Consider the following 27,217-nt stretch of genomic DNA (forward strand, 5'->3'; position numbering starts at 1 on the left):
TGTCTCCCTCTGCTGGAGATTCCTTAATTTTACAGCTAGAGAAGAGTAAAAATTCATCTCCAAAGGAGTGCTCAAAATACACTGGAAACAGCTCAGAGTCACAGCCTCACAGAGAACTGGTCAGTGCTCACTGGACATAGTGCAGAGTCACAGAGCTCCAGTGTAGTGGTCAGTACATACTGGACACAGCGCAGTCCCAGAGCTCCAGAGGACTGGTCAGTACTCCCTGGACCCTATGCCAGACTGTGTGGAGGAAGTTTAAATTTCACATGATAATCTCTTCTTTGACACAACAAACCTCGATTTTGCAGCAGAAGACAGAATTATAATTGATCTCTGATGGAGTGACCCTGTAGCACACTTCTCACACTGTGCCTAGGACAGCATTGGCCAGTGTGAAGTGTACCCCGTTTCTCTAAGGTCTGGCTTCCTCCTGGAACACCATAACTCCAGATTGTCAGTCAGCACCCAGCCCTGACAGTACTGCTCCAGAAGGTCTGTGGGCGACAGCAGGACCAGGGCATCCTCATAGAGCAGGAACTTGATCTTTGTGTCATGCAGTATGAGACCAGGAGCTGCAGACTGTTCCATCATCTCAGTTAATGAGATACTGTAGATACTGTAGATATTGAAAAGGGTTGTTACTGATATTGATATCAACAGATATGGAACCCCACCCCCTGAGTGGAGAGCTCTCTTCTCTTGTATCCAATCTTCTCTGTGCCCTGTGCGTCTCTCATCGCCCTCGTGCCCTGTCCACCCTCCAGCAGCGAGGCCCGGTGTGGGCGGGGTCTCTCGGCTGCAGTGTTTGGGCTGTCACCATGGTGACAGCCAGCGTAGCTCCTCCCAGTTGGGAGAGCAGTGCTGAGAGAGCTGTTTGACAGACAGCTCGCAGTACCTCTGGAGTGCTGGACACTGCTGGAGCCTGCTGGACACTGCTGGACACTGTTGGAGTCTACTGGAGCCTGCTGGACACTGCTGGACCTGAACGGACAGAGAGGTACTGTACACTGACTCTCATCCTGCAGGCTCTGTTACAGGTACCGTAGGTTACAGGCAGGTACAAATTTGTATATGTGACCACATAGAGAAAACACTACTATTAATTCAGATAACCATTTATCTGGCTAATGCTTTCATCTAAAGCAATGTGTTACTTTATAGTAAACAAAGAAACAGTATAACACATTACTATTATTATTATTATTATTATACAGACTGTTGTACTTATACAGTTCCACTGTGCTGTATTCCCTTTTGTAACAGACTGTTCTACTGCACTGGGACTGTAGCTCCTATTGTAACAGGACTGATCTACTGTACTGGGACTGTAGCCCCTATTGTAACAGGACTGTTCTACTGTACTGGGACTGTAGCTCCTATTGTAACAGGACTGTTCTACTGCACTGGGACTGTAGCCCCTATTGTAACAGGACTGATCTACTGTACTGGGACTGTAGCTCCTATTGTAACAGGACTGATCTACTATAGTGGGACAATAAGATTGTTAGGGAGCCCATAGAGTAAAGGGTTGCGGAGTGTGATCTTGTGGCAAGCCTTAATGTTCTAAATGCATGAACCAAGCACATTAAGACATTGATAGAAATTGCCTAATGCGGACAATATTTCTAAGGTGAATAAAGATCTCAAGCCTTGATCAAATTTTTCACATGGGGCTCAAAATACAGGAGAAGAATCCTAGTTTCCTGACTAAAAATGATTATAACTTACAATGGCTGACTCATGAAAGGTGAAGCTTCTCACAATTACTGTGAAACCCTCCAGCTTTTCCAGCTGACGTTTCCCACACACCAGTACAATTTCAGTTTTGTCACTTTATTTAGCTTCAGGGAATTTGATGTCAACCAGAGCTTGATGTCAAGCAGGCAAGAGATGAGTGATGGAAGAGAGAGATTAGAGGGGGCAGTTCTAACATAATTCTGAGTATCATCTGTAGATTTATAACATCAATCTTGAATTGAAAGAATTGCAAAAACCTGAGACAGAGGGCAGGGATAGAAAAAAGAGCAGAATTGTGTATTTGTGTGTGTGTGTGGGGGTTAATGAGCTTGTTAAAAGCAGAGAAGATCACTCTGATCATGATCCCCTAGCCCAGAGTAGATCACTCTGATCATGATCCCCTAGCCCAGAGAAGATCACTCTGATCGTGATACCCTAGCCCAGAGTAGATCACTCTGATCATGATCCCCTAGCCCAGAGAAGATCACTCTGATCGTGATACCCTAGCCCAGAGTAGATCACTCTGATCATGATCCCCTAGCCCAGAGTAGATCACTCTGATCATGATCCCCTAGCCCAGAGAAGATCACTCTGATCGTGATCCCCTAGCCCAGAGAAGATCACTCTGATCGTGATACCCTAGCCCAGAGTAGATCACTCTGATCATGATCCCCTAGCCCAGAGAAGATCACTCTGATCGTGATACCCTAGCCCAGAGTAGATCACTCTGATCATGATCCCCTAGCCCAGAGAAGATCACTCTGATCGTGATACCCTAGCCCAGAGTAGATCACTCTGATCGTGATACCCTAGCCCAGAGTAGATCACTCTGATCATGATCCCCTAGCCCAGAGAAGATCACTCTGATCATGATCCCCTAGCCCAGAGAAGATCACTCTGATCGTGATACCCTAGCCCAGAGTAGATCACTCTGATCGTGATACCCTAGCCCAGAGTAGATCACTCTGATCATGATCCCCTAGCCCAGAGAAGATCACTCTGATCGTGATACCCTAGCCCAGAGTAGATCACTCTGATCATGATCCCCTAGCCCAGAGAAGATCACTCTGATCGTGATACCCTAGCCCAGAGTAGATCACTCTGATCATGATCCCCTAGCCCAGAGAAGATCACTCTGATCGTGATACCCTAGCCCAGAGTAGATCACTCTGATCATGATCCCCTAGCCCAGAGAAGATCTGGCAGAGGCTGGAGCAGCTCTATAGACTTGCAGGTGTTCATTATAAACCTGTGTGTGCTGAGTTTTCACTTAATTGCTCCAGACACTATCCAGTTACTTTCACAGAGCAAGGCTGAGGTGGAGAGGAGTGTGTGAAGGAGACTACAGTAAGTGAGTTTTAATGGGGTCGAGTTTATCCAACTTCCTAGACAGCGCAGTATCTAAAGTACTGACTAGGTCAGCTGTCGAAGGTGACCAGTCTTGAACAAAGAGAGAACTAAGCACAGAGTTTGAGAAATCAGTGTGGTTCACATATTTCAGATTTCTAAAACAAGTTGTGTGTTTACATCTCACCGAAGAAAGAGGAATACGGACATCAAATAACATAGCTTAGTGATCAGAAAGTTGTAGGTCAGTGCCATGGATATCACAATTCTTTGAGTCATTCTGGCCAGAAGCACAACTCAGATCAAAGGTGTGACTGATGTGGATGGGAATCTTTACCAGATTGAGTGAAATCTAAAAAAAAAATCAGAAGCAAATTTACAGTTCAAGGAGCCAACATGAATATTTAAATCACCAAGCATTAATTCTGGACAGGTCATGGTACTTAGTGTTGCCAGTAGTTGCGATAATTCAGATCAAGTCACAGGGCGAAAATTAGGAGGCCTGTAAATAAGGAAAATGGACAATGGAGTGCAGCCACAGAGTTTCAGTTCAAGGTATTCAAAGGAGATTAAACAGAATGAATAGCTCCTCGATAATTCTATCCTTCCTATAGACTACAGCCAAACCAGCAGTGCGACCAGTGGAGCAGGGTTTCCCACATCCTGTAAGTGAGACCCGAGGGAGCAGTTTGATTGAGTAACTCATTTGGTTGTTGCCAGGTCTCAGTGAGGCACAGAATATCAACACGTCTATCTGTGATGACATCATTTAGTGTTTCGGATGTCCGATTCAGGGAGCGCGTTTTTTTAAAAGTGCAAGCTTAATGTCATGTTGATTTATTGGAACAAAAAGGGGATTCCCCAGAAGACGTAGTACCCTCAGCGTGCGAACACAATGGCTTTCATTCTCTGTTATCTTAGTTAATAGGCAACATGGGCTAAGAAGGTCTTGCCTAATCAACGTTTGAGAACAGAAGTCAAGCAATAACACTAACGTGTACCCACAGGTATTATTCCGAATTTATTAAGGCTTTTGATTATGTTCTCCATTAAAAAATTAATCCTCACATTACAGGCAGAAAGTGTTCAGGGAAATGTGCATTGAGACTGTCTTCGAACAGTCATTCAAGACAGGGCTCGTACCAGGGACTGGAGAGCTGCTAGGGTAGAGCTCATCCACAAGAAGAGTGACAACACTGACTCAAAGAAGTTATAGACCAATAACTCTGACTTCTGTTACATTACAGTCACTCAAGCCAGGGCTCGTACCAGGGACTGGAGAGCTGCTAGGGTAGAGCTCATCCACAAGAAGAGTGACAACACTGACCCAAGTCATTAGAGACCAATTACCCTGATTTTACCCGGTTACATGTAAGGTAATGGAAGGAAACAATCATTAAGAAGTAAGCTCAAGGATCACCAGGGCAGGAGGCATTCAGGGTGAAAAGGAACAAGCAAAGGTTTATTCCACGCCGAAAAGAGAAGAAAGAAAACACAACATTTCGGCTGTGGAGCCTTCTTTGGGTGTAAGATGTGTGTGTTAGAGCTAAGAGCAGCCCTGGTCCTGCAGAGCCACAGCCCTGCAGTTTCTCTTGACCAGAAGAGCACAACATTCACGCTGGGAAGGCACTGACCTCAGAGAGGCTTCCACTTCCCCCTGCTACCCATTTGGTAATGAGCAGGTTATGGATCCAAGCTTCTAATCCATTTGTTTCTTGAAGGAAACCAGCGTATTGGCTTCCACAACATGGCTGGGCAGTTTGTTCCACGCTCCCACCCCCCTTTGTGTAAAGAAGTGCCTCCTGGGCCTGACTGGAGGGTCAAAACCAGCGTATTGGCTTCAACAAAATGACAGGCCAGCTTGTTTCACACTCCCACCACCCTTTGTGTAAAGTGCCGCTTTCTGGATGAGGGTTTTTCACCTCAGCGCTGGCTGTACCGTCCTTTCTCAGGAAAGTGTGTTGGTTCAGGATGCTCTTTACTGGCATCATGACAGCTGTCGTGTCAAACAAGCAGGGAGGTCTGTCACGGATCTGATCATTTCACCCGCCACATCACCAGCCACTCCTGCGGGAGGACAAGCCCGAGCTGCAGCCCTGGGCTGTTCGGACTGCAGGGGGCGCTGCTGCAGGCTCTGCACTGGTAGGCTGTGGGATGTGGCGGGGAACGTGGGTCCAGGCCACACGGTGACCTCTGATGAGCAACTCGGGCGTGTGCCGGCAGGCTCTCTCCCTGCGGCCGGCTGAGCGTTGCTCTCCTGTAGCGTCTGTCCGCCGGCTCCCGTGGCCAGAGCCCAGCCTGCTGCGAGGCCACAGAGCGAAGAGTCATGGTACTTAGTGTTGCCAGTAGTTGCGATAATTCAGATCAAGTCACAGGGCGAAAATTAGGAGGCCGAAAAATAAGAAAAATGGACAATGGAGTGCAGCCACAGAGTTTCAGTTCAAGGTATTCAAAGGAGATTAAACAGAATGAATAGCTCCTCGATAATTCGATCCTTCCTATAGACTACAGCCAAACCAGCAGCGCGACCAGTGGAGCAGGGTTTCCCACATCCTGTAAGTGAGACCCAAGGGAGCAGTTTGATTGAGTAACATTGAGGAACAAGGAGAGCCTGGCTGGCCCCCTGCCCTGCTGTGCTGTCCCGTTGTCCCGTTGTCTTGGGTCTTGTTGTGTGATGCCTGTGCAGGGGTTAGCTGATAGGAGCTGTGCTGATAAGGCTGCCCGGGTCAATATTTGCCCAGCCAGAGTATGGTTTCAGACATGCCTGTTAGCAACAGGGGCCTGTGTTTGGGAATGGCTGGGGAGTCCTGCTGCTGTCAAGGACTCTCCCCCAGCTTTGGAGGAAATGTGTTTGAAACTGAGAACAGTTTACTCAAAGGCACCTCTTTACACAAAGAATGGTGGGAGTGTGGAACAAGCCGCGCAGATACCCTGGCTTCTTTCGAGAAACAGCCGGATGAGATCCCGGGGTCGGTTAACCACCGAACGAGCTAAATGGGCTGAATGTCTTCTCTTGTTTGTGACCGGACTTGGGTTCTCAAGTGACTCCATCAGAGCCGACCCGAGTGCTGTAACCGAGCCGTCCCAGCGGGACACCCTCTCCACACTGTGCGATTAACCCCATCCCTGACTTATTTCAGACACACCCCCTCTGGCATGCTGGCCTGTCCTGTCACATGACCTCAGGGGGCCCCAGCTGTGTGTCTGTAGGAGCGAGAGGTCGGGCATTAAGCACAGGAGGAGGGAACCCCAGAGTCAAAGCTGCGTCCATGAAGCACGAGGCTCGGGTCTCTTGTAAATTGATACCGTAGCTTAATAACCACAGGGCCTCCCCACAACACAGTATTCGTCTTCTGGGTACGCTTTCATGTCCTACAGAAGCCTGGGGACTCAGAGCAGCAGGCAGCACTGCATGCGCACCGCAGTCCAATGCTGTCAGAGGAAGAACACGCAAACTCCGAACAGAAGGGACCCAGGCTTGAATATTGTATTTCTTATTTTGGACCTTTATTTCCCCTAAGGGGACCCAGTGCCCAACAGATGAGAGGCAAGCATGTTTCCACCCGTATTTCAGCAGGTCAGTGGATTTTCAGAGGCTGCCTCAGTGACCCGGCCCTGTCGGTGCGCTGCAGTGTCCTGCCCTGTTCAGACGCGCTGACGGCGGCACGCTCCCACACACACGCCAGGCTCCGCCCCCCTGCACTCGCTGACCCGCTGAGGACTCGGGACACGGCGCGGTGCGTGGAGCCGGGAGCGGCGTGTGGTCACAGCGGCCCCTGCTGGGGAGCAGAGGTAGTGCACCTGCGCGGCAGCAGGAGGGTGGGGGAAACGCCTCCGTTAGACATCTTATAATACATCTCAGCCCCACTCCGTAATGTTGGCCCCCCTACAGACGGCACAAACGATGAAACCCACCTCATTTGTTAGTGCTCTGTTTGTGCCGGTTTGTGCTGTTGAAAGTGACTTCCCAGCTGCTTTCGTTCCTTAGATATAATGTCTTTTTCAGGGGGTGACCTTGCCCAGCCTCCCCTACAACGTCGTAGGGGAACCGGACCGGTTTCAACCGTTAGTGCTGCGTTTGTGCTGGTTTGTGGCATTGAAAGTAGCGTTTGTGCTGCTTTCGTTCCTTAGATATATCGCCTTGTTTTTCCGGTGATCATGTGACCATGCACGGTGACTTTGACCTCTAGTGACTCCGTCTGCCGAGTTCAAGCACTCTGTTACAGTTTAGCTCGTACCCTTAACTTTTTAAAGACAATCAATATCCATAAATATATGAACCTCCTTAGCTGGGAGTAATACTAAGACATGACGCATACCAACAATATGTTTACAACAGTATGTAAAATCACCGTGATGGCAGGATCTATGGTTTTTATTTTCTAAGGCACGTTTTCCTTTCTTTCCCTACTGTGACACGCTGTTGCCAAGCGCTTAACTGTGGGATACCATCGCGACAAGACCTCCGCAGCATGTCATGATAGGGACCCCATGTATATCGCATGTATATCACTGCAGTGTATATCACGACTGGCGCCTTGCTTCCATGCCACCCTGAAGCAACAAAGATCTTATATCAGGACATGAGATGCCCAGATAGGACGTGTCGCGATATATGGACTTTGTGTCGCGACATGGGGTCACCATATCCTGTCAGGGTATGTCCTATTGCAACATATGGACTCCATGACGCGATATTGGGGTGGGGCATTTCGTCGGGGTATGTCATATCGCAATATGTGGACTCCATGTCGCGACATGGGGGGGGGGCGTTTTAGCCAGCCATGTCATATCGCGATATAGGGCCTTTCATGTCGCGACATGGGGGAGGCATTTTTGCCGGGGTATGTCATATCGCGATATGCGGGCTTCATGTCGCGACATGGGCGCGGGGGGCATTTTGTCAGGGGTACGCCATATCGCGATATGCGGGCTCCATGTCGTGACATGGGGGCGGGGCGTTTTGTCGGCGTACGTCATATCGCGATATATGGACTTAATGTTGCGACCGTGGCTCCATGACAGTGATGCCCCAGTCGCAATGGGTATCGCGATGTGATCGTGATGCGCGCACTTCTATCATGAGATCTTTTCAGAGTCGTGAATGCGCTGTGGATGCCATGACATTCTTTGTCTGCTATTCAGCTTTGACCTCAGTGCGACTTAGATTGATTAGTAATTGGAAACCAATGGATGTGTTACTGTATATCCTGCGTGCTCAAACCGCACACACGATTAACCGGGCTATAGTATTTGGAACAAGAAGAACATCCATCACCTGTGTATCTACAGGTTCTCGGAACTTCCGCTGTGGCGCTTCACCCAATCAGAGTGTCGATTCTCACTCTTCACCCAATCGCGGCCAGAACTGTTCGGGGGTTTAACCAATCACGGGTCTGAGAGCTGTTTAAGCTAGAAGCGCCAGGTGGATCGGCTTGTTTACTGTCAATGAAAATCTATTTTTAAAATGCTTTACTTATTTGCAAAATAACTACATCAGCTTATTTTTTAACGTCTTTATTGATTCACAATGTCCCGTACTCTTCGAAATAAATACATTTTTTATTTGCAATATAACTGTCTCCGCTGCTTTTTGTAACGAATACATGGTATTTGAACACTTTTAATCGTATATTTGAGGTAGGGGAAACACCTTCTGCTTTGTACTTTAAAAATGATTAGAAATGTAAAGTGTATGTTCATTATATTATTATGCTCGTGCTTTCAATTTTGATTTTTATTGTAAAATTATATCGATCTTGAAATTAATACCTAAAAATGTGTCACGAGATCATCGGGAAACCAACGCGCTATATGTCGGGAACGAAAGCAGCACAAACGCTACTTTCAACAACACAAACCGGCAAAAACGTAGTACTAACGAATGAGGTGGGTTTAATCTTTTTTGCTGTCTGTAGGGCAGCTTCACTGAGCTCATGTGTTTGCATTTTACAGTTTGTATCCTGCTGTATACCGGGCGTGAGATCACAGGTAATAACTGCAAATGTGCTGAGTACAGAACAAGTGAAGTGTGATCTGTGCTGATGTAAATGCTGGCCTGATTATGAGTGTGTGAGTGTGACTGTGAGTGCGAGTGCGTGAGAGAGAGGTTTTGAGTGTGCAGTTGTGTGAGTCTGAGATTGTGTGGGATTGTGAGAGTGTAACTGTGAGTGAGTCTGTGATTCTGAGTGTTTGACTGCACTGTGAATCTGTGATTGGGTGACAGTGTGTGTGATTGTGAGTCTTTATGATTATTAGAGTATGCGTTTGTGACTGGGAATGTGCGAGTATGATTGTGAGTGTGTGACTGTGTGTGCCTGTAAATGTGAGTGTGTGTGATTGAGAGAGTTTGAGTTACTGATTGTGAGTGTGTGTGTGAGTTAGTGATTGTGAGAGTGTGATTGAGAGAATGTGAGTTAGTGATTGTGAGAGTGTGATTGAGAGAATGTGAGTTAGTGATTGTGAGAGTGTGATTGAGAGAATGTGAGTTAGTGATTGTGAGAGTGTGATTGAGAGAATGTGAGTAAGTGATTGTGAGAGTGTGATTGAGAGAATGTGAGTTAGTGATTGTGAGAGTGTGATTGAGAGAATGTGAGTAAGTGATTGTGAGAGTGTGATTGAGAGAATGTGAGTAAGTGATTGTGAGAGTGTGATTGAGAGAATGTGAGTAAGTGATTGTGAGAGTGTGATTGAGAGAATGTGAGAAAGTGATTGTGAGAGTGTGATTGAGAGAATGTGAGTTAGTGATTGTGAGAGTGTGATTGAGAGAATGTGAGTTAGTGATTGTGAGAGTGTGATTGAGAGAATGTGAGTAAGTGATTGTGAGAGTGTGATTGAGAGAATGTGAGTTAGTGATTGTGAGAGTGTGATTGAGAGAATGTGAGTAAGTGATTGTGAGAGTGTGATTGAGAGAATGTGAGTTAGTGATTGTGAGAGTGTGATTGAGAGAATGTGAGTTAGTGATTGTGAGAGTGTGATTGAGAGAATGTGAGTTAGTGATTGTGAGAGTGTGATTGAGAGAATGTGAGTTAGTGATTGTGAGAGTGTGATTGAGAGAATGTGAGTAAGTGATTGTGAGAGTGTGATTGAGAGAATGTGAGTTAGTGATTGTGAGAGTGTGATTGAGAGAATGTGAGTAAGTGATTGTGAGAGTGTGATTGAGAGAATGTGAGTTAGTGATTGTGAGAGTGTGATTGAGAGAATGTGAGTTAGTGATTGTGAGAGTGTGATTGAGAGAATGTGAGTTAGTGATTGTGTCACGTGACGTGTCATGGTGTGTGATTGGGAGTGAGTCATGGTGTTATGTGGTATCTCCTACAGCACTGTCCCCTCCTGGAGCCCCGAAATGAGCTGCTGTCTTCCCACAGACTGGAGCACTGCAGCGCTGTCCTGGCAGAGGGAGTGAAGAGTCCATCATGAACCCCACTGAAAACACTGCTGGAGGTAAGAGAATCCGCGGTCAGCATGCAAGGTGGGTGGAGTGGAATTCTCTTCCGCGCTGACGATGGTCAGCACCGTCATGTGGGTCTTCACTCCACTGACCCACTGCGGGATGGGTGGAATGGTCTCCTCTTGTCTGCAGCCTTGTCGGTCCTTGATCCACATGATGGTGATGGATAGTAGTGAAAAGGCACAGCAGGACTGATGGAATGGTCTCCTCTCGTCGCTCTCTCTCTTGAGACCTGACAGTATCTGGAAGCTGAGAGGACAGACAGTCACACTGCAGACCTGAGTTGTGTGACCGTGTGTGTCCCTAGGTGCTGTCAGGCTGCCAGTTGCAGTGTATTGTGGGAGCGTGCCCTATGTGCGAACTGGGCACCAGTCACAGCGCAGCCGCAGTGTTGACTCCTCTCTCCGTCTCCCAGGCAACAGCTTAGCTGGAAAAGGTATGACACTCTGACCCACAGACCCACAGACTGATTCACTGACACTCTGACCCACAGACTGACTGATTCACTGACACTCTGACCCACAGACTGACTGATTCACTGACACTCTGACCCACAGACCCACAGACTGATTCACTGACACTCTGACCCACAGACTGACTGATTCACTGACACTCTGACCCACAGACCCACAGACTGATTCACTGACACTCTGACCCACAGACCCACAGACCCACAGACTGATTCACTGACACTCTGACCCACAGACTGACTGATTCACTGACACTCTGACCCACAGACCCACAGACTGATTCACTGACACTCTGACCCACAGACCCGCAGACTGATTCACTGACACTCTGACCCACAGACTGACTGATTCACTGACACTCTGACCCACAGACTGATTCACTGACACTCTGACCCACAGACTGACTGATTCACTGACACTCTGACCCACAGACTGATTCACTGACACTCTGACCCACAGACTGACTGATTCACTGACATTCTGACTCACAGACTGACTGATTCACTGACACACTGTCTCTGTGTGTGTGCTGTCTCTCTTAGTGTGACTGTGCTGTCTCTCTCAGTGTGACTGTGCTGTCTGTGTGTGTGTGTGCTGTCTCTCTCAGTGTGACTGTGCTGTCTCTGTGTGTGTGTGCTGTTTTTCTCAGTGTGTGTGCTGTCTCTCTCAGTGTGTGTGTGCTGTCTCTCTCAGCGTGACTGTGCTGTCTCTCTCAGTGTGAGTGTGCTGTCTCTCAGTGAGTGTGCTGTCTCTCAATTCAATTCAATTCAAGGTGCTTTATTAGCATGACCGATGGGTACAATCAGTGTTGCCAAAGTAAATAAAATAATGAAATTCACATGAAACAAAACAAAAAATAAATTAATATAAAATCTATAGACATTTACAACAATGACATATTATAAAATATTTACATATACGTAGACAGAAGGAGCATTATTGGGAGACAGGCTCACTGTTCCTCAGGCTGTGACAGAAGATCACATACTGGGCTGCCAGTTCAACTGAGTTCCCTCCTCCCTCTCCCAGTAGGATTGGGACCCGTTGTGATTCTGGCAGGTGTGGGAACTCTGGGACTAGATTTCTGAGTTTAGGGATGAAACTCTGACCCACACTGATTACTGACACTCCGCCTTGGCTTTTCTGTTTTTGTACAGAGATCTTGCCACCTGCACTGTCCCAGGACCAGGGGAGAGAGGCCAGTGTTGAAACAGGACCCCCTCTTGTGGACCGGAGGCCACAGCGCAGACGTCACTCCCTGCTACCCATTCCCATCGACACACGAGCCCGTCGCCGCCTGTCAGAGCCCAGGCCACGCCCACCAGCCAATGGGAGGACAGAGGCGGGAGGAGCATCATCAGAGAGAGAAGCTGGGATAAGAGGAGAAGCTTCGTTCTTGCACTCACACAGTGCCTCTGCTGGTCAGTGAGCCACATTACACCCACATAACACAATAAAAACCAGCTGTCTTATATAGTGCCTTTCAAGGTACTTCGTCTCGAGGTGCTGTATAATAAAACTAGGAGACAGGTCTGCACAAATCAAAATTAAAAGCAGGAGTACAGGTGAGTTTTAAGACCAGTTTGAGAGTTCTGACAGATCTGATAGAAGCCAGGAGATCGTTCCAGCATCGTGGAGCCCCTGAGCAGGGGAGTTGGACAGTCTTCCTCCTGGGAGCACTGGGGAAGAGGCAGTGCAGCTGTGGGAACTTCAGTGGTGATGGAGCCTGCTAGCCGAATCTGCATGTTACTCTGTACCCATAGAGTGGTAGGAGCTGTGAACTCCTGCTGAATTCACATGCTAAACTCTAACCGTCACGCTTGCTTTAGCACAGATGCTTCTGCCCCCTGCACTAAGCTCCCTAATGGGGAATGTTTACACTAAACCCCTGATAAGAAAGGAATGTTTTAAGTGCTTTCTGAGTCCTGGAGTTTCTTGAGAAAGCTACCTCAAAGACAGGAGGGGGAGGGTGTAGAGAAACGTATATATAAGCTGTGTAGAGCCATATCCCCTTTGAGCTACTATAACTACTATGGTCCTTATTGTGGTTCCTTGTATGCATACGATAAAGCTTGGCCTGACGAAGGGACACCTCAGGCTCGAATCTCTTGGTTTCTACAATTGTGAAACAGGTGCTCTGCTCTGATCTTCTCAGCCCGGGTCTGAGCGTCTGGTGAGTGTCTGTGGTCTGTCTGTGTCTCCCAGGTGGGCCAGGGCCCAGCGTGGGGGCGACTGGGGGTGTCAGTGACCTCGGGGCACCCCTGGCACGCTCCACCCCCCAGAGACCCCTGTCGTGCTCTGAGCCTCTCCCCCCCATCGCTCCGGGAGCCCCAAGCGCTGCAGAGCAGGTGGAGAAAGTCGGCCAGTCGTCCCAGGACACAGAGACTGACCCCCGGTCCGAGGAGGTGAGGGGAGTGAGAGACATTTGGGTGAGCCTTCAGGATACTGTGCTCTTGTCTGGATTCACAGGAGAGGACAGAAGTCCAGGCCGGCCTGAGTAATCCTTTTTCAAATCACTTCTATCAAGCAAAATTACAGCTTCAAAGCAAATGTTGAAATAATCACATCTTGCACCTTGTTACTAACTGTACTGAACTGTACCTCTGATCTTAATACTGAACTGTACCCCTGTTCCCAACACTGAACTGTACCCCTGTTCCCAACACTGAACTGTACCCCTGATCCCAACACTGAACTGTACCCCTGATCCCAGCAGATGGCAAATCTGTCTGTCTGATCTAAGGTCCCGGCTGCTCTCCAGTCTGTGTCTCTGTCTGATCTCAGGTCCTGGCTGCTCTCTAGACTGTGTCTATGTCTGATCTCAGGTCCTGGCTGCTCTCTAGACTGTGTCTCTGTCTGATCTCAGGTCCTGGCTGCTCTCCAGTCTGTGTGTGTCTGATTTTAGGTTCTGGCTGCTCTCTAGTCGGTGCCTTTGTCTGTCTGATCTCAGTTCCTGGCTGCTCTCCAGTCTGTGTCTGTCTGTCTGATCTCAGATCCTGGCTGCTCTCCAGTCTGTGTCTCTGTCTGATCTTGGGTCCCGGCTGCTCTCTAGTCTGTGTCTGTCTATCTGATCTCAGGTCCTGGCTGCTCTCCAGTCTGTGCGCTCCAGTGCTCTCAGAAAACGCCTGTCCCTCTGTGGGACTTTGCTGCCACCCATTCCCCAGCTGGACAAGACTCAGAGTCGCAGCCCCTCCCCCAGGCCTGCCAGCCAATCAGCACTCTGCAAGGAGGACTGCATGAGGTGGAGGTAGGGAAGTGGGAGGAGCCTGTGAGCTTCTTGCTCATTGTGCTGTTTTTGATGGTCTGTGTCAGTAAGACATTCCCAGTGCTCCTCCTAAGTCTGTGTCTGGGTCTACATATAGCAAGACTGGTGCTGTTCTTTCAGGGTGTCTCCAGAGGGTGACAGCGCCCCAGTCCTAGAGTCCTCTCTGCCCCCTCCCAGAGTGCCTGAGCAGTCTGCAGGTACCCCACTGCCTCTGCGCCCCTGTCTTCGCTCTGTCCCTGTGGTGTCTGCTTGTGTGTGTGATGACAGTGAGGGGCAATCCTTCCTCTCTCTCTGTCAGGCTGTACTGTGAGAGCGATCCTGTGTCAGACCCATTCTCTTACCCTCCTGTTCAGATTGCCAGAGTATACTGGGCTGACTGATGAGTTACAGCGTTGCCAAAGCAATTACAATTAGTAACATGTACACACAGTACTGGTCACTGAGCCTGTCCTCTCTGGACAATCAGGTCTGTCTGTGTCCAGTTTCTATGTCCAGGCTGTGGTCCTGAGCCTGTCCTCTCTGGACAATCAGGTCTGCTTGTGTCCAGTATTTATGGTCAGGCTGTGGTCACTGAGCCTGTCCTCTCTGGACAATCAGGTCTGCCTGTGTCCAGTATTTATGGTCAGGCTGTGGTCACTGAGCCTGTCCTCTCTGGACAATCAGGTCTGCCTGTGTCCAGTATTTATGGTCAGGCTGTGGTCACTGAGCCTGTCCTCTCTGGACAATCAGGTCTGCCTGTGTCCAGTATTTATGGTCAGGCTGTGGTCACTGAGCCTGTCCTCTCTGGACAATCAGGTCTGCCTGTGTCCAGTATTTATGGTCAGGCTGTGGTCACTGAGCCTGTCCTCTCAGGACACTGTGTCCAGTCTTTGTCCATCTGTGTCCAGTTTCTCTGCGTAGGCTGTGGTCACTGAGCCTTGTCCTTTCTGGACACTGTGTCCAGTCTGTGTCCATCTGTGTCCAGTTTGTCTGCCCAGGCTGAGGTCACTGAGCCTGTCCTTTCTGGACACTGTGTCCAGTCTGTGTCCATCTGTGTCCGGTTTCTCTGCCCAGGCTGAGGTCACTGAACCTGTCCTCTCTGGACGCTGTGTCCAGTCTGTGTCCGTCTGTGTCCGGTTTGTCTGCCCAGGCTGAGGTCACTGAGCCTGTCCTTTGTCAGGGTCTGTCTCTCACCCTGGTCGGATACCGGGACAGGGTGCGTAGTCTCTCTCACTCTCCGCGGTGCTCTATCCCTCCAGACGCTGCCGGCACGCTGAGAGCTGTTGCCATGCCGACCGAGGGAGAGCAGCAAGCTGAGGAAGACGCTGTCTCAGTGACCGCTGGGGCAGGGAACCCCTCGCTGGCCCTCCCGGGGGCGGCCCCAGCAGTCTCCGCAGGGCACGTGGGTTCATCTCTGTTGAGCGAGACAGCTGTGGACACAACACACACTGGCCCTTCCTCTAAACAGCAGACAGCCCAGCCTGGGAGCGATACACACTCCGGACCCTGCTCTCCACCGCACACAGGACGCAGTGTGGAGGCTGAACCAGCAGGGGGGGCTCTCCTGGAGGTAATAATAATAATAATAATAATAATAATAATAATAATAATAATAATTAATAATTCCTTACACTTTTATAGCACTTTTCTGGACACTCCACTCAAAGTGCTTCACAGGTAATGGGGACTCCCCTCCACCACCACCAATGTGCAGCCCCACCTGGATGATGCGACGGCAGCCATAGTGCGCCAGAACGCTCACCACACACCAGCTCTCAGTGGGGAGGAGAGCAGAGTGATGAAGCCAATTAATTGATGGGGATTATTAGGAGGCCATGATTGGTAAAGGTCAATGGGACATTTGGCCAGGACGCTGGGGTTACACTCCCTACTCTTTTTATGAAACACCCTGGGATTTTTAATGACCACAGAGAGTCAGGACCTCAGTTTTATGTCTCATCCAAAGGACAGCGCCTGTTTACAGTATAGTGTCCACGTCACTATACTGGGGCATGAGGATCCACACAGACCGTAGGGTGAGCGCCCCCTACTGGCCCCACTAACACCTCTTCCAGCAGCAACCTTAGTGTTTCCCAGGAGGTCTCCTATCCAGGTACTGACCAGGCTCACACCTGCTGAGCTTCAGTGGGCTGCCAGCTGTGAGCTGCAGAGCGATATGGCTACTGGCTGGAGTTAGTGTGCAAGACCCAGTGTGGAGGCTGTACCAGCAGGGGGCGCTCTCCTGGTGATCCACGCATCCTGTGATCCAGCTGCTGCATGGTGCTGAGGCTGTTAAATCACACTGCGTGCCTGAGCCTCCTGCTTCCAGTCCTGGGGGCACCATCGCCGGCCTGAAGCCACGCAGCGCCTTGTCTGGGTCACTTCCTGTCCTGACGGCCTCCCTCGCCCTCAGGTCCCGGCGCCTCTGTCCAAGTCCGCGCGGAAGAAAGTCCGCGAGCGGTGGAGGAAGGAGCTGGACAGGCGGAGGAGACAGAAGCAGGAGGAGCACAGCGAGGGCGGCTGCGGCCCGGGCTCTGGCCCCTCTGAGACGCCCGCGGCGCTGGCAGGTGGGAGTTTCTGGGGGCTGGGCTTGAGGTGGGGCCGCGAATGACCGAACCTGCCGTCTTTCGTGGTCATCGCCCGTCCAGCCGCAGGGCTGACACAGCCGTGACACAGTGTCTGTTATCAGTGATTAATGCCTGGACATAGAAACTGGACACAGACAGACCTGATTGTCCATTAATAACAGTGATTAATGAGCCCACCCTCATACAGGGCTCCAGGGATCTGAACACATGACCGGCCAGGAGGGGTTAATATAACAATACATTTTATTTACAAGTAGCTTCTCAAAGTGTGATATAGGAAATGTTAAAAAACAGCTAGAAGACACAAGAATTAGACACAGACACCAGATCAGTAAAAACCTGTCTGAAGAAGGAGGTTTTGAGTCTGGGTTTGAATGCGCTCAGTGAAGGTGACCCCCCAGCTGTCCCTGGGGATAGAATTCCAGAGCTCTGGGGAGTAGCAGGAGAAGGCCTTGTCATCCATGGTACGTCTACAGGCTTGGGGAACAGACAGGAGGCCAGTGTCAGACGAACAAAGGTTGCGAGGTGGGGAGGAGGAGAATTATACATCAGAAACTGGGTTTGCAGCAGGAAAACTCTAAAGCATCCCCCACCCACCCCAGTAACTTCTTTCTATTGCAAAACATCCACTAATTAATCCTGTGTGAGAGTGTGTAACTGCAGCACCATTCATTTAATTAACGAATTACCACCCAGTGTGTCTATTCACAAGTGACAGAGGCCAGTGCTATTACAACCTCTTCCAAAGGCGGGCTGCCACAGTCCTGTGACCAGGAGGATCCCAGTTCGTGTGTGTTGGTGACAGTGTGTCTCCTGCAGAGACCAGGAGGATCCCAGTTCGTGTGTGTTGGTGACAGACAGTGTGTCTCCTGCAGAGACCAGGAGGATCCCAGTTCATGTGTGTTGGTGACAGACAGTGTGTCTCCTGCAGAGGGCAGGAGTCCTGTGACCAGGAGGATCCCAGTTCATGTGTGTTGGTGACAGACAGTGTGTCTCCTGCAGAGACCAGGAGGATCCCAGTTCATGTGTGTTGGTGACAGACAGTGTGTCTCCTGCAGAGGGCAGGAGTCCTGTGACCAGGAAGATCCCAGTTCATGTGTGTTGGTGACAGACAGTGTGTCTCCTGCAGAGACCAGGAGGATCCCAGTTCATGTGTGTTGGTGACAGACAGTGTGTCTCCTGCAGAGACCAGGAAGATCCCAGTTCATGTGTGTTGGTGACAGACAGTGTGTCTCCTGCAGAGACCAGGAGGATCCCAGTTCATGTGTGTTGGTGACAGACAGTGTGTCTCCTGCAGAGACCAGGAGGATCCCAGTTCATGTGTGTTGGTGACAGACAGTGTGTCTCCTGCAGAGGGCAGGAGTCCTGTGACCAGGAGGATCCCAGTTCATGTGTGTTGGTGACAGACAGTGTGTCTCCTGCAGAGTCCAGCACAGCCTCCACACTCGTTCCTGCCCACTCGCCTCCAGGAGAGCCCCCCCTGCGGGCCCCCCGCCCCACTCGTCGCGCCAGTGTGGCAGTCCTGCGGCCTCACCACTGTCCCTCGTTATCCAGCCCACGCCGGAGACACTCCTCTGGTAACTGTCCATCTGCCTGGCTGTCTGTCCATCAGTCTTCTGCCTGCATGTCTGTCTGTCATCTCTCTTCGTCCACCTGTCATCCACTTGTCCAGTCCTCACTCTGTTCTGCACAAGAGGGATCAGACCCAAGACACCAGAGTACAGATAGGACTACTGACCTGCTGCCTGACCACCTCTGCTGTTTCAGCTGCCTGCATGATCCCAACTGGGATTCCTGGTCTCCTGTGTGATCCCAGCTGAGATTCCAGGTTTTCTGTGTGATCCCAGCTGAGATTCCAGGTCTTCTGTGTGATCCCAGCTGAGATTTCAGGTCTTCTGTGTGATCCCACCTGGGATTCCAGGTCTTCTGTGTGATCCCAGCTGAGATTCCAGGTCTTCTGTGTGATCCCAGCTGAGATTTCAGGTCTTCTGTGTGATTTCACCTGGGATTCCAGGTCTTCTGTGTGATCCCAGCTGAGATTCCAGGTCTTCTGTGTGATCCCAGCTGAGATTCCAGGTCTTCTGTGTGATCCCAGCTGAGATTCCAGGTCTCCTGTGTGATCCCAGCTGAGATTTCAGGTCTTCTGTGTGATCCCACCTGGGATTCCAGGTCTTCTGTGTGATCCCAGCTGAGATTCCAGGTCTTCTGTGTGATCCCAGCTGAGATTCCAGGTCTTCTGTGTGATCCCAGCTGAGATTTCAGGTCTTCTGCGTGATCCCACCTGGGATTTCAGGTCTTCTGTGTGATCCCAGCTGAGATTTCAGGTCTTCTGCGTGATCCCACCTGGGATTCCTGGTCTGATCTCCTGTATTATCCCATCTGGGATTCCCAGTCTCCTACATAATCCCAAGTGGGATACCTGGTCTCTTATGTGATCCCAGCTGGGATTCCTGGTCTCCATGGGGCAGTGTGTGATGCGTGTGTGTCCGTCTGTGTGTCAGTGCTGCCAGGGTCCAGGCTGTTCCAGATGTCCCAGGAAACAGGTGGAGACTCAGATGCTGAGGAGCCCCGCCCCCTCTCGAACCCGGAGCTCCATCTGACACAGGCCCTGAGGGACCTGCAGCGGGAGGACTGGTCAGTATTGTACCGTGCAGGGCCTCACTCAGACGAGGAAATGACACGGGAGAGGTGCCGTCCTGTTTGTGAGTGCATTCGGATGTGGCCGAGCAGAAAAAGAGTGACCGGACTGCAACACAAAATAGGTGCCGAGCAGTTTCTGACAGAACAGCCTCTTGTCCCATCACTCCCACCCCTCTCGTTCTCTCCTGCTCCAAGTTCCTGGTCCTGGAAGTGGCAGGTCTCTGTGTGGAGACTGTGGAAAATGTCATTCATTCATGCAATTGCTGTAGTCAGAGGACGAGACTCTGAACTCCTCTCTGGACCCGACTATAATCCCCCCAGGATCTCTGCCCTGACTGATTTGTTTTTTTTTTTAACAGAGGGCACTATGATCTCCTTGTAGCCCGGGGGACAATGAGTGTCCATGTGTCCCTGACACCACGTCTCCTGTAGGATCATGATGTCTGTCCTCTTTATATTATGTTTCTGATGAACTCTGTCCCCTTAAGACTAAATGCTGATGAGCCCAGACCTCTCAATGGACACACGGAGAGGGATCTCATTCTGCGTGATTGCACTTCTTTTACTATTAGTGCTTTTTCGGAATGAGAGCAAATGAGTGCAGGATGTAAGTGCCCTCAGCACAATCTTTGAAACGTAGTACAAGTTGTTGTTTTCGTTTTCTATTTTAACAATTGTTCATCTCCAGTCTGATATTCTGGCAGTGTGGGCGACCCCTCCAGCTGCTGCTTCAGCTCTCCTCCTCTGTCTCTGCCAGGGAGCTGAAGACGCAGAGTCTGTCTGCCCTGCGTGCCCTGGCGGCCTGGCACCCCGACACCCTGCGGACTCGCCTGCACCAGCTTACAGAGCTGGTCTCCCGAGAGGTGAGGGGAGGAGAGGGAGACAGAGGGATACTGGGGGGGACAGGGGACAGAGGATGTTCAGGTCTGCTGGTTACAGGGAGAGTGATCTGGACAGATCAGGGTGCTGAACGCCATCGCTCTGTCTCTCCCAGGTGCTCAGCCTGCTGGTTACAGGGAGAGTGATCTGGACAGATCAGGGTGCTGAACGCCATGGCTCTGTCTCTCCCAGGTGCTCAGCCTGCTGGTTACAGGGAGAGTGATCTGGACAGATCAGGGGGCTGAACGTCATCGCTCTGTCTCTCCCAGGTGCTCAGCCTGCTGGTTACGGGGAGAGTGATCTGGACAGATCAGGGGGCTGAACGTCATCGCTCTGTCTCTCCCAGGTGCTCAGCCTGCTGGTTACAGGGAGAGTGATCTGGACAGATCAGGGTGCTGAACGCCATCGCTCTGTCTCTCCCAGGTGCTCAGCCTGCTGGTTACGGGGAGAGTGATCTGGACAGATCAGGGTGCTGAACGCCATCGCTCTGTCTCTCCCAGGTGCTCAGCCTGCTGGTTACGGGGAGAGTGATCTGGACAGATCAGGGTGCTGAACGCCATCGCTCTGTCTCTCCCAGGTGCTCAGCCTGCTGGTTACAGGGAGAGTGATCTGGACAGATCAGGGTGCTGAACGCCATGGCTCTGTCTCTCCCAGGTGCTCAGCCTGCTGGTTACAGGGAGAGTGATCTGGACAGATCAGGGTGCTGAACGCCATCGCTCTGTCTCTCCCAGGTGCTCAGCCTGCTGGTTACAGGGAGAGTGATCTGGACAGATCAGGGTGCTGAACGCCATCGCTCTGTCTCTCCCAGGTGCTCAGCCTGCTGGTTACGGGGAGAGTGATCTGGACAGATCAGGGTGCTGAACGCCATCGCTCTGTCTCTCCCAGGTGCTCAGCCTGCTGGTTACAGGGAGAGTGATCTGGACAGATCAGGGTGCTGAACGCCATGGCTCTGTCTCTCCCAGGTGCTCAGCCTGCTGGTTACAGGGAGAGTGATCTGGACAGATCAGGGTGCTGAACGCCATGGCTCTGTCTCTCCCAGGTGCTCAGCCTGCTGGTTACAGGGAGAGTGATCTGGACAGATCAGGGTGCTGAACGCCATGGCTCTGTCTCTCCCAGGTGCTCAGCCTGCTGGTTACAGGGAGAGTGATCTGGACAGATCAGGGTGCTGAACGCCATCGCTCTGTCTCTCCCAGGTGCTCAGCCTGCTGGTTACGGGGAGAGTGATCTGGACAGATCAGGGTGCTGAACGCCATCGCTCTGTCTCTCCCAGGTGCTCAGCCTGCTGGTTACGGGGAGAGTGATCTGGACAGATCAGGGTGCTGAACGCCATCGCTCTGTCTCTCCCAGGTGCTCAGCCTGCTGGTTACGGGGAGAGTGATCTGGACAGATCAGGGTGCTGAACGCCATCGCTCTGTCTCTCCCAGGTGCTCAGCCTGCTGGTTACAGGGAGAGTGATCTGGACAGATCAGGGTGCTGAACGCCATCGCTCTGTCTCTCCCAGGTGCTCAGCCTGCTGGTTACAGGGAGAGTGATCTGGACAGATCAGGGTGCTGAACGCCATGGCTCTGTCTCTCCCAGGTGCTCAGCCTGCTGGTTACAGGGAGAGTGATCTGGACAGATCAGGGTGCTGAACGCCATGGCTCTGTCTCTCCCAGGTGCTCAGCCTGCTGGTTACAGGGAGAGTGATCTGGACAGATCAGGGTGCTGAACGCCATCGCTCTGTCTCTCCCAGGTGCTCAGCCTGCTGGTTACAGGGAGAGTGATCTGGACAGATCAGGGTGCTGAACGCCATCGCTCTGTCTCTCCCAGGTGCTCAGCCTGCTGGTTACAGGGAGAGTGATCTGGACAGATCAGGGTGCTGAACGCCATCGCTCTGTCTCTCCCAGGTGCTCAGCCTGCTGGTTACGGGGAGAGTGATCTGGACAGATCAGGGTGCTGAACGCCATGGCTCTGTCTCTCCCAGGTGCTCAGCCTGCTGGTTACGGGGAGAGTGATCTGGACAGATCAGGGTGCTGAACGCCATGGCTCTGTCTCTCCCAGGTGCTCAGCCTGCTGGTTACAGGGAGAGTGATCTGGACAGATCAGGGTGCTGAACGCCATCGCTCTGTCTCTCCCAGGTGCTCAGCCTGCTGGTTACAGGGAGAGTGATCTGGACAGATCAGGGTGCTGAACGCCATCGCTCTGTCTCTCCCAGGTGCTCAGCCTGCTGGTTACGGGGAGAGTGATCTGGACAGATCAGGGTGCTGAACGCCATCGCTCTGTCTCTCCCAGGTGCTCAGCCTGCTGGTTACGGGGAGAGTGATCTGGACAGATCAGGGTGCTGAACGCCATCGCTCTGTCTCTCCCAGGTGCTCAGCCTGCTGGTTACGGGGAGAGTGATCTGGACAGATCAGGGTGCTGAACGCCATCGCTCTGTCTCTCCCAGGTGCTCAGCCTGCTGGTTACGGGGAGAGTGATCTGGACAGATCAGGGTGCTGAACGCCATCGCTCCGTCTCTCCCAGGTGCTCAGCCTGCTGGTTACAGGGAGAGTGATCTGGACAGATCAGGGTGCTGAACGCCATCGCTCCGTCTCTCCCAGGTGCTCAGTCTGCTGGTTACAGGGAGAGTGATCTGGACAGATCAGGGTGCTGAACGCCATCGCTCTGTCTCTCCCAGGTGCTCAGCCTGCTGGTTACGGGGAGAGTGATCTGGACAGATCAGGGTGCTGAACGCCATCGCTCTGTCTCTCCCAGGTGCTCAGCCTGCTGGTTACGGGGAGAGTGATCTGGACAGATCAGGGTGCTGAACGCCATCGCTCTGTCTCTCCCAGGTGCTCAGCCTGCTGGTTACAGGGAGAGTGATCTGGACAGATCAGGGGGCTGAACGCCATCGCTCTGTCTCTCCCAGGTGCTCAGCCTGCTGGTTACAGGGAGAGTGATCTGGACAGATCAGGGTGCTGAACGCCATCGCTCTGTCTCTCCCAGGTGCTCAGCCTGCTGGTTACGGGGAGAGTGATCTGGACAGATCAGGGTGCTGAAGGCCATGGCTCTGTCTCTCCCAGGTGCTCAGCCTGCTGGTTACGGGGAGAGTGATCTGGACAGATCAGGGTGCTGAAGGCCATGGCTCTGTCTCTCCCAGGTGCTCAGCCTGCGCTCCGGGGTGTCCCGGGCGGCGATGCGGGCGCTGGGGGCAGTGTGCGGGGCGCTGGGCAGTGCCATGGATGGGGAGCTGGAGGTGGTGATGCCTGCGCTGCTGCTGCGGGCGGGCGACTCCAGCGAGTTCCTGAGGGAGGGGGCGCAGGGGGCGCTGCGGGCGGCGGTGGGCGGCGCCAGCCCTGCCCGCGCGCTCGGCTCGCTCATCAGCACCGGAGCCAGGTGAGAGACAGAGAAGATCTGAGGCGTGCTTACAGCACAGTGGGGCGACAGGGGAGGCACAGCGAGGCACGGCAGGGACAACCAGAAAGAAACCCGGGAAACGCAAGGCAAAACCATGGTGGTGTGAGAATACTGCACGACTCCATGACTTCGGCTGCTACTACAGAGTCACAGGCACCCCAGCTCACAGGACAGAGTGTACTGTACAGCGCTCACGTGTAGTGTACTTTACTGTGCTGTCGTGTACTGTCGTATACTGTACTGTAGTGTAAGTGTACCGTACTGCACCGTAGTGTACTGTAGTGTTACCGTACTGCACTCTAGTGTACCTTACTGCACAGTAATGTAGTTCTGTACCAGACTGCAGTGTGCTGTACTGGACTGTAGCTTCAGTAGTGTGCTATACTGGACTGTAGCTTCAGTAGTGTCCTATACTGGACTGTAGCTTCAGTAGTGTACTATACTGGACTGTAGCTTCAGTAGTGTACTATACTGGACTGTAGTTTCAGTAGTGTGCTATACTGGACTGTAGCTTCAGTAGTGTACTATATTGGACTGTAGCTTCAGTAGTGTACTATACTGGACTGTAGTTTCAGTAGTGTGCTGTACTGGACTGTAGCTTCAGTAGTGTACTATACTGGACTGTAGTTTCAGTAGTGTACTATACTGGACTGTAGCTTCAGTAGTGTACTATACTGGACGGTAGCTTCAGTAGTGTGCTATACTGGACTGTAGCTTCAGTAGTGTACTATACTGGACTGTAGCTTCAGTAGTGTGCTATACTGGACTGTAGTTTCAGTAGTGTGCTGTACTGGACTGTAGCTTCAGTAGTGTACTATACTGGACTGTAGTTTCAGTAGTGTACTATACTGGACTGTAGCTTCAGTAGTGTACTATACTGGACGGTAGCTTCAGTAGTGTGCTATACTGGACTGTAGCTTCAGTAGTGTACTATACTGGACTGTAGCTTCAGTAGTGTGCTATACTGGACTGTAGCTTCAGTAGTGTACTATACTGGACTGTAGCTTCAGTAGTGTACTATACTGGACTGTAGCTTCAGTAGTGTGCTATACTGGACTGTAGCTTCAGTAGTGTACTACACTGGACTGTAGCTTCAGTAGTGTGCTATACTGGACTGTAGCTTCAGTAGTGTACTATACTGGACTGTAGCTTCAGTAGTGTACTATACTGGACTGTAGCTTCAGTAGTGTGCTATACTGGACTGTAGCTTCAGTAGTGTACTATACTGGACTGTAGCTTCAGTAGTGTGCTATACTGGACTGTAGTTTCAGTAGTGTGCTATACTGGACTGTAGCTTCAGTAGTGTGCTATACTGGACTGTAGCTTCAGTAGTGTGCTATACTGGACTGTAGCTTCAGTAGTGTACTATACTGGACTGTAGCTTCAGTAGTGTACTATACTGGACTGTAGCTTCAGTAGTGTGCTATACTGGACTGTAGCTTCAGTAGTGTACTATACTGGACTGTAGCTTCAGTAGTGTGCTATACTGGACTGTAGTTTCAGTAGTGTGCTGTACTGGACTGTAGCTTCAGTAGTGTGCTATACTGGACTGTAGCTTCAGTAGTGTGCTATACTGGACTGTAGCTTCAGTAGTGTGCTATACTGGACTGTAGTTTCAGTAGTGTGCTATACTGGACTGTAGCTTCAGTAGTGTGCTATACTGGACTGTAGCTTCAGTAGTGTACTATACTGGACTGTAGCTTCAGTAGTGTGCTATACTGGACTGTAGTTTCAGTAGTGTGCTATACTGGACTGTAGCTTCAGTAGTGTGCTATACTGGACTGTAGCTTCAGTAGTGTACTATACTGGACTGTAGCTTCAGTAGTGTACTATACTGGACTGTAGCTTCAGTAGTGTGCTATACTGGACTGTAGTTTCAGTAGTGTGCTACACTGGACTGTAGCTTCAGTAGTGTGCTATACTGGACTGTAGCTTCAGTAGTGTGCTATACTGGACTGTAGCTTCAGTAGTGTGCTATACTGGACTGTAGCTTCAGTAGTGTACTATACTGGACTGTAGCTTCAGTAGTGTGCTATACTGGACTGTAGCTTCAGTAGTGTCCTATACTGGACTGTAGCTTCAGTAGTGTACTATACTGGACTGTAGCTTCAGTAGTGTACTATACTGGACTGTAGTTTCAGTAGTGTGCTGTACTGGACTGTAGCTTCAGTAGTGTACTATACTGGACTGTAGTTTCAGTAGTGTACTATACTGGACTGTAGCTTCAGTAGTGTACTATACTGGACGGTAGCTTCAGTAGTGTGCTATACTGGACTGTAGCTTCAGTAGTGTACTATACTGGACTGTAGCTTCAGTAGTGTGCTATACTGGACTGTAGTTTCAGTAGTGTGCTGTACTGGACTGTAGCTTCAGTAGTGTACTATACTGGACTGTAGTTTCAGTAGTGTACTATACTGGACTGTAGCTTCAGTAGTGTACTATACTGGACGGTAGCTTCAGTAGTGTGCTATACTGGACTGTAGCTTCAGTAGTGTACTATACTGGACTGTAGCTTCAGTAGTGTGCTATACTGGACTGTAGCTTCAGTAGTGTACTATACTGGACTGTAGCTTCAGTAGTGTACTATACTGGACTGTAGCTTCAGTAGTGTGCTATACTGGACTGTAGCTTCAGTAGTGTACTACACTGGACTGTAGCTTCAGTAGTGTGCTATACTGGACTGTAGCTTCAGTAGTGTACTATACTGGACTGTAGCTTCAGTAGTGTACTATACTGGACTGTAGCTTCAGTAGTGTGCTATACTGGACTGTAGCTTCAGTAGTGTACTATACTGGACTGTAGCTTCAGTAGTGTGCTATACTGGACTGTAGTTTCAGTAGTGTGCTATACTGGACTGTAGCTTCAGTAGTGTGCTATACTGGACTGTAGCTTCAGTAGTGTGCTATACTGGACTGTAGCTTCAGTAGTGTACTATACTGGACTGTAGCTTCAGTAGTGTACTATACTGGACTGTAGCTTCAGTAGTGTGCTATACTGGACTGTAGCTTCAGTAGTGTACTATACTGGACTGTAGCTTCAGTAGTGTGCTATACTGGACTGTAGTTTCAGTAGTGTGCTGTACTGGACTGTAGCTTCAGTAGTGTGCTATACTGGACTGTAGCTTCAGTAGTGTGCTATACTGGACTGTAGCTTCAGTAGTGTGCTATACTGGACTGTAGCTTCAGTAGTGTGCTATACTGGACTGTAGTTTCAGTAGTGTGCTATACTGGACTGTAGCTTCAGTAGTGTGCTATACTGGACTGTAGCTTCAGTAGTGTACTATACTGGACTGTAGCTTCAGTAGTGTGCTATACTGGACTGTAGTTTCAGTAGTGTGCTATACTGGACTGTAGCTTCAGTAGTGTGCTATACTGGACTGTAGCTTCAGTAGTGTACTATACTGGACTGTAGCTTCAGTAGTGTACTATACTGGACTGTAGCTTCAGTAGTGTGCTATACTGGACTGTAGTTTCAGTAGTGTGCT

At 50.5% G+C, this 27,217-nt stretch overlaps 1 protein-coding gene across 11 annotated transcripts in view; it reads left to right on the forward strand.

Annotated features, from left to right (window-relative positions):
- The first annotated feature begins 876 nt into the window (after positions 1-876).
- The window catches only part of LOC148675060 (uncharacterized), a 42,728-nt gene continuing 16,387 nt past the window's right edge, over positions 877-27,217 (forward strand). For 2 of the 11 annotated variants that reach the window (XM_088625977.1, XM_088625988.1), the window contains exons 1-14: positions 877-1,000; positions 6,662-6,879; positions 10,408-10,530; positions 10,845-10,973; positions 12,165-12,428; positions 13,213-13,436; positions 14,085-14,254; positions 14,393-14,469; positions 15,511-15,821; positions 16,665-16,818; positions 18,264-18,416; positions 19,341-19,473; positions 20,237-20,342; positions 23,477-23,712. In XM_088625977.1, the coding sequence (XP_088482103.1) occupies positions 10,503-10,530; positions 10,845-10,973; positions 12,165-12,428; positions 13,213-13,436; positions 14,085-14,254; positions 14,393-14,469; positions 15,511-15,821; positions 16,665-16,818; positions 18,264-18,416; positions 19,341-19,473; positions 20,237-20,342; positions 23,477-23,712 (1,985 nt within the window). In that variant the 5' untranslated portion in view covers positions 877-1,000; positions 6,662-6,879; positions 10,408-10,502. Of the gene's footprint in view, positions 1,001-6,661; positions 6,880-9,042; positions 9,079-10,407; positions 10,531-10,844; positions 10,974-12,164; positions 12,429-13,212; positions 13,437-14,084; positions 14,255-14,392; positions 14,470-15,510; positions 15,822-16,664; positions 16,819-18,263; positions 18,417-19,340; positions 19,474-20,236; positions 20,343-23,476; positions 23,713-27,217 lie in introns of all 11 variants that reach the window. The other 9 variants (XM_088625978.1, XM_088625980.1, XM_088625987.1 and 6 more) reach the window with 9 other exon arrangements.

Source organism: Lepisosteus platostomus, chromosome 3 (genome assembly GCF_059453375.1).
Source record: "Lepisosteus platostomus isolate fLepPlt1 chromosome 3, fLepPlt1.hap1, whole genome shotgun sequence".
In the NCBI taxonomy this organism is placed as follows: Eukaryota; Metazoa; Chordata; class Actinopteri; order Semionotiformes; family Lepisosteidae; genus Lepisosteus; species Lepisosteus platostomus.